Here is a 7572-nt window from a genome sequence, read left to right as displayed (position 1 = left end):
TCGGGCAGCACGTTGTCCCTTTGGCTCTGCATTTCAATATGCACACTTACTTGTCACATCCTCCGTAAAGGTTTTAGGAATGTATTATGCGCTATGCAGCTGCAATGCAGGAAGGGATTTTCCGGTGATAGGCGAAGCATTCTGCCTGGACATGCATATATATAGCTTCATCAACGTGTTATTGGTTTACTGATACACATCCCGGTTTCCTCTCCGTCTTCTACCATTATTCACGTCGGTTGTGGGCGAACCCATTATTGTCACTACTAACTTCTTCAAATTTGGTAATACCAGTGGTATCCACAAGTCTGGATATTCGCACCGGCTGTCTGGGACGAGTTCGTGACATGTGCATTTGCGATTTTCTTCGTCTCTTAGGTAGTCTTAAAGATAATACATTCACCTTTTCCCCACAGTGCGTGCACAGAGGCGCATCAATTCAATTTTGAACTCAACAACGCATTTTTGATAAACATAAACGCTTTCCACACCGTTCACTTTGTTTGACACATTTATTAAATCACGCTAATTTTGGCATGAATGTGACATCTCTACCCGTGCTCTCTCCGTTTCCCTTCTTCAATGTATTGTGAATAAATGAACACATGAGAAGTGGGTAAACAGCAAACGATGATCACTAAGCCGAATCACGTTGGATATTAACCTACAGAAGTGACTATAATAAGTTAAGTAGTATGGTCAGTTATACATGCAGTTTGCTTTATCACAGTAATTTACGCATCCCCGTGAGATTGTAATGCACAATGGCACATTTTATGCTAATACTAACTAACCCCTGTCACTGGAACAAACTGCTTAACTGTTGCATCTTGACAGTAGGTATACTAAAGCAGTCCTATCCAAGACTACTAGAGTCAGCAAGTTAGAACCAAATGCTCCACATTTACTGCGCTGGGCGGAGCAAGCTGCGTGCCACATGCTTACTGTACGATGCCTTTTTTAGTAAATGGACAGTTAGGACCCGCCACTTTCTGGGACTACTTTGTTTGGTATTCGCCGAACGATAAAACTTTTGTGCTACGGTGGGAACCTGAGGATTTACAGAAAGTTGGCGTAGATGAAATCGAAATGACTGTGACACCAAGCTCTGGAACTGGGCAACCCCTGCATGAAAAAGTGAATATCGCAACTAAATTAATCCGATTTACCAACATTCTGCTCAGCTCAGGATTCGAAATTAGCATGCAAGCACTTCGGAATGAGACTCGTGTCATACGACACATAGTAAGGCTTAAAACATACAAGACTGGTAAGTTCTATTTATAATAGATGGATTTTATTTCGCTATATCGTTTTCAAAGCTGAGTCAGTAGGATGGATGGAATGTGAGAGTGTAGATGCAGGCAACGGATCCTTGCTGTTTATATCGATATCACGGCGTTTCTCACCACAGGCATTGCGTAGGGTTACGCCATCAAAGTCGAAGCTCTTTATATTACAACTTAAAAATACCTTATAATTTCCATGTCGCTAGTCGCTAACATCAGTCAGTGCTCCATCACATGTTTGTGGACAGTGGGGCCGAAGCGTATTGGACGACACGCTTAAAACAGAAGTGGCCTTAGCCCACTCATCCCAATGGGATGCTCAAGCATGCCATTGGATGTACGCATTCCCATAAATGCGTGAATGAAAATGATCATTTGAGTCAAATGTCCGAATGTGCGGAATCGCAGACTCTTATCCCTACTGGATCACGCATGTTGAATGTTTTCACTATGCTTGTCTTCAAGTTGCGTCCTCATCCCACTACTACTATTGTCACTATGTTCGGAGGAAATGCTAGAGAAATCTGGGGTTAAGTGAAATGGAGTGACCGCAACACACATGCTGCGCAATCCATCATTCGTATTCCCTGTAGCGACACAGACAAAAGTGGCAAGGACAGAAACATTCCTGCCTTTGTCACGTGCAGTTTCAGACTATCCAATTAAGCTGTGATGTCCAAAAGATTGGCTCAACTGCACGAAGACCGGACCCAACTGACGGAAGCGTCAGTTTACTACTCTGGCTTTTACATGTGTAAGGTTGCGCATTCTCCACTTGGAGAAGTCATCCACAATAGACGAAAGTTCGACTGCCTGTGCGAATTGACTGTGCAGGTAGTGAGGGATGAAGTTGCCAGTTCTGATTGCCGTGAGTACAGTGAAGCACCGCCAAGTGGTAGCATAGTGCCAGTGATTATGCTGCGCAACTACACATGGAAGGATGCCACTTACTAACTCCTATTTGTATTGGCATGTCCTGCGTCATAAGATGGGGAACGCATTGATCAAACCACAATAAGTCCATCGTCAATGCGCATCATTCCACAGTATATAATAGAGCCACATCCATCTATTATGTGATATCATTGAAAGCATTCGTTGTGTGTAGGGGACAAAGAAAGTGCCATCTCCACCAGCAGATCTGCCTTCACTTCTGCAATCTATTGAGTACTATCTGCTTGCATCACGGTGGTCCATGCTTGAACTCTCTTGTAGCTCTGTGAAAATTACTCACTGTTTTATTCAAATGCATCGCATTTTGAGGTTGTCCAACTGATCTCCTCCACTGCAGGTTAACAATGCAGCAGAGGATGCACCAGTCGCCAATCACTCGTCTTCACCTAAAAATAACATGCCTTTTATAGCGGATGTGTGTTTATTTAATAATACAAAACTTTGGCACTTTCATTCGATTGTCTCGATTTGAAATGGATTTACTCGTGTGAGCAATATGGGAAAAAACGTCTCAACTTCAAATGCTTCGACTTATTACTGGGCTTCCCTTTTCCCTACAAAGGTGGTCCCATGCCCACATTCAGCATTCGTTCTCCCAAAAGTAATACATCATCGCCAAAGTCAATGTTCTCTCCAATTTGAGTGTCTGCACACTACTTGCAATGAAAGCAAAATGTAAGGTCTTTCGAAGTAGGACGACTGAGCGCACAAGGGGATGGGTCACGCTGAACAAGTTGTCAAGTCACTGTCTGACACCAACTGAAAGCAGAGTAATTTAATGCAGAAGCATGAAAGTGTTAGTGCTAAATTTAAGGCTGCTTAAGAGATCTAGACAACATGCTTGTCTTCCCCAATAGGCAGCGGTTAAATGAGTGTGTGAGATGAATGATGGCTTTCCACTTTCATTTCGGCATCCCAGTGTGCAACATTTAGCAGCCTACAAGCATCAAGAAGGAGGATATGATGTGGTGGCAAATGCAGGAAATTGGGGCACTCGAGTAGGCAGTAGTGGCACAATTTCCACATGTGGAATATTCAAATGTGGTAGCAGCTATTTTGCGCCCTACTTCTCAAGTGTAAGTAGGCGTTAAGAAATGTTTGCATTTCAATCGGAGAGATGGTATTTAATTATCACAATGTTCTAGGTATCATGAGAGTGCCATAATAGTTGTGTTTAGTGAAGAGGTAATGCCAAACTGCCCTTCATACAGTCAAACGGGGAAAAATCCTTCATACATTCGCCTGTATTTGTTCACCGCTTGGCCTAGCCTCTTTGACCCCCATCGGCCTTAAGCCCTTCTGTTTATCCACAATACATATTCTGCCTGATTATTATGTCCTCTTTTTTTCTTTGGGAAAATCTCGGGACTCTGGAAAATTGTGTTGACAATAATAGTCCTAGAATGCGTGGTAACCTTGTGATAATCACTAAATTACATATGGACATAATCTTCATTATTTTTAAAAGGTTGTGTTTTCAGAGCATTTTGTAAAGCATAGCTCACATAATATATTGAATGAGGAATGGAAGTTTTTGGCTTATCAGAACATATCATTACTGAATTATCAAGCGATTGAGGTAATAAACAAGGAAAATTGACAATCTTATATCATGGTTTTGACAGCAGTAATAACTGGTTTGGGTTCCGATCCCACAGCATTGTCCCCGTTGATACAAATTTACTTCACTATATTTACATTTGCATAAATAAAAATATATTTATATTCAAATACATTTATATTTAATTTTTCCAGATATTTAGTCCCATAAGGAAATTTGTCCCATGACCCAAACATTTCTTTTTTTCCACTGCATAAATTAAGCTTTGCTGCTTTTATTGCTGCTAGTTCATTGTGAGCCTTGTGTCTCTCGTTCTTAAAAGCGCGGTGTTTTTGAAACTTCCCATTGAGTACAGTGAAATAGCTCCCTGAATGGACCCTCCGGTTACTTAATTCGGCCGCCATGCGTAGATGGGCTGCTTTACGCTTGCTCCGTTTAGACGGTCTATAAATATCCATTTTCCTCCATTTTTACCCCTCTAAACCAAAACATTTAATTCAATATCATCCTTGCAATAAAGTCTTGATTATATATGCATTTTGGAAATGGCAAGGAGACAGGCTGGATCAATCTCGTGACTGAGACGGTGTCATCGATGTCCGAGGAGATAATCACTGATCGCCCCATAAAACTCTGATTGTTTGTGAAATCCAAATTATAGCAGCACATGATATTTTCCTCTAAATCATTTTTTCGAGCCATTTGATTGCACAGGCACCTAAGTTACCACAGATTATGCTTCTGCTGGGTAGCATGACCTCCAGAAAGGGCGATTCCCACTGAAGAAAGAACCGAAACATTTTCTAACAGGAGGATCGAAAATTACGTCCGTCTTCGGCAACCACCACAATCTCGCTTTCTACGAGGATGCTATTAACAAATAAGGTGACACTTGCTGTGTACTATCTCTAAAAGCTCGTTACCGATCTCTCTAAGTACTCATATAAAGATGCCAACTAAATAAACGCGTGATGCCTTATACACTTCCCTAACAGTTGAATAGAATCCAGATAGGTATATTGATGAATAGCACTGAAGTGAGAACAAGTTAGCAAGGAGAAGTGGACGCTAAACGTTATCCACATTAAACCTCTTCAAATCCCGCCTATAGTCAGATTATTCTACTCTTAGGCCAGCGTTCCTACGACCAACAATAGAAGTACGAAAGGGACTCGCTGTAGAGCATCATCCAGTCTCCAGCAGTAAGACGACAACGCATTTTCTCTTTCTCCATTACAGTCCCTAAACAGAACAAAACGCCAGATGCCTACCTAGTGGAATTTCTGACATACGTCAGTAACTTTTAGAGCCAATGTCCTCTCACTTGCAAGTAAACTCGATGACTGGTGCGGTTGGTTCGTTAATGGTTTTTATTTAAAGGACAGACTAAGTTGTAATGTCCGACACGAGAATTGGACAAAGAGGAGCCTTGGGGACCCTACTCAAGAGAAGTGAAGGGCAGTGAAATGTTTTGATAGTTCGTTTAACTCTGTGTTTGTTTAGGCGGGCAATTAAGACTTTAAAGATGGTGCTTTCGCTTTCCCCTTTAACCTTCTCTATGTCAACAAAATTCTTCTCTTTTCCAATATGGCTTCAGACGGATTTGGGAAAGACTCGGAGCGCCATCGGTACAAAATTGGGGGCAGAAGAATAAAGCAAGGTAAATGAAAATCCCTAACCATTTTTAATGTAATGATGTGAGCCTATTTATCGTTATAAGAGAGCAGAATTGCAAATTCTAAATAAGATGAGGTGCATGTGAAATTTATGAACAGCATGATGATGCTGGCCGAGGGCTAACCTTTTTTTATCTCTAGCCCAACATTTGATTGGTTGATTCTCCAGGTCAGCATTGATAAGGACGAAATCCTATTTTTAACAGATACTAGAGGACCGATGATGACGGACTCAGATTGGGATGCTCCAACTTTAATTATTTAAAAGAAAGAAGTATGCCTAACTTAACTCATGACCAACACTTTGATGCTACCCAACTCAGGGCACCTGCTATCCTTCATTCAAGTAGATGCTTAGAACGGATGTAATTCTGCGCACGAATAAACAAACAAAAAAGGCTAGGTACCAGTAAGGGACTCTGGTAGTTTTCTGCAGGTCTTTCACATTTCCTGAGAAATATTGTTATTTTACGGATGAACCAATCAACAGTCTGTTTAAAATGTTGCAACTTCTGCGGCCAATTACACGTTCTTCTATTTTTATACTTATTCCCCGCATTATTTTCACATTGTAGTTAAAATGCAAAATAAAGCTGTTTCATGATTTAGCAGGTTTAGGTTTATTTACTCGACTCCATTTGCCACTGATCCCCCAAGCAAGCTCTTAATTTTTTAAATTTAAATTTATGCTCTCTTACTAAGCTCCTTGAAATGCAAACTAGAGTATACTTGAAAAGCTCCCTAACCTATGGTAGACTCTACAGCCCTTTGTGATTTCTTAACCTTAAGTCCCTTCTTTAGACCTTTCGGTAGATAAGTCCATCTGTACTGGTCGCTTAGTATCCTTCATCAACTAATCTGGAAAAACGCGACTTTACTGCGGTTTTACTCCTTGTCCACGTTCAACAGAGGCGCTTCCGATCCATTTGCCATATCTAGTCTATGCACGCATCCAGCGTTTCCACTGCCTATTTTGAAGTACTAAAGGATCGGAAACACATTCTGTCTTCACCACCATCCATTCCATATGTTAAGAGTGCAACGGAAAAAACCCTGCAAACAATTTGAATGATTTGCACCCTTTTTAAATCAGTTGAATTACTCAAAAAAGCTATTCATCCACATTTCCCAAGACACGGACAGAAGTAGTGCTTTTACTATATCTAATAACAAAGCGATATGAATGCAGAAACGCAGTCAAATGGACGATTACAAACAAAGTTTTTTGGACTCCTTCGAGCCCTGCACATTTTGTTCCTCGGAGCCCTCTGAGATGTTTTGAAAACCCAACCTGTTGGAAATGCGCAGAGAAGTAGCAGAAGATGCCAGCGCTGAGGCCCACCCTCTTGCGGAAGTGGAAGGGACGACAGAGGTGATGATATTGGAACCAGCCCTCACACCAGAAAGTATCCTGTTGGAGAGGAAAGAGGTCTTTGGGGTGCTGGAGTTGGTGGAATCCGTAGAACCGCCACCTAAGTGCTGCTGTTCATTCAGACGACTAAGAATTTCTGTGTGATTGGTCTCTAGTACGATTCCACCGCAAATAAGTTCGTTGAGAAGATAATGTACCTACAGCAAGCAAGTCAGATCATGGAAATGAAAGTGGAAAATCGTTAAGCCACCCACCTTATCAGCATTAAAGATAAGATCCAATTCACAGACATTTTCAAAAGTTTTGTCCAACAAATCAACAAATACTTGGATGAGATCTAGTATGCCCAATTCACTCTCAGAGAGGTCCACACAGAAAACTATGTAAATGGTGGAGTATTGTCTGTAGATTATCCTCTGTGAATTATGTACTCTATTAAAAGTATTCAAAACGCATAAAAACAAACGTTGGGGCTTCGAGGAAATTGCAAGAGCTGTTGGTCCGCCTATGAAGAAGAGAATATGTTTCTCGGAGAAACTCTTGTTTCTGACTTTCGCTCTTAAAAATTTGCCACAAATGACATATGAAAAACTTACAGTTTCATCATAAAATTTAATGAGTCGTGGTTTTCCACTGGTATTGCAAATAACTACGGCCTTTATCATTAAACCACACCGGCATCTACGGATCCGAATCGTGGGCGCGAGCTAAGGTCATTAA

The 7572-nt window shown here is 41.2% G+C and overlaps 2 protein-coding genes across 2 annotated transcripts; one reads left to right on the top strand and one right to left on the bottom strand. All coding sequences in view use genetic code 11, as the record gives it.

Annotated features, from left to right (window-relative positions):
- Window positions 1-951: 951 nt before the first annotated feature.
- Window positions 952-2653, top strand: EGR_05613 (hypothetical protein; the record flags this gene model as incomplete). The annotated part of the gene is made up of 2 exons (XM_024494862.1): window positions 952-1270; window positions 2553-2653. 2 exons carry the CDS (start codon window positions 952-954, stop codon window positions 2651-2653), a joined length of 420 nt encoding a protein of 139 aa, XP_024350782.1.
- Window positions 2654-6689: 4036 nt separating this feature from the next.
- EGR_05612 (AP-3 complex subunit sigma-1) lies at window positions 6690-7517 on the bottom strand (the record flags this gene model as incomplete). Its single annotated transcript, XM_024494861.1, has 4 exons — window positions 6690-7049; window positions 7107-7284; window positions 7319-7410; window positions 7449-7517. The coding sequence occupies 4 exons, from the start codon at window positions 7515-7517 to the stop codon at window positions 6690-6692; spliced, it is 699 nt and encodes a 232-aa protein (XP_024350781.1).
- Window positions 7518-7572: the final 55 nt, after the last annotated feature.

Source organism: Echinococcus granulosus (genome assembly GCF_000524195.1).
Source record: "Echinococcus granulosus chromosome Unknown EG_S00042, whole genome shotgun sequence".
NCBI lineage: Eukaryota > Metazoa > Platyhelminthes > Cestoda > Cyclophyllidea > Taeniidae > Echinococcus > Echinococcus granulosus.
The sequence above is the reverse complement of the archived record's forward strand: the minus strand, read 5'-3'. Positions and strand labels throughout refer to the sequence as shown.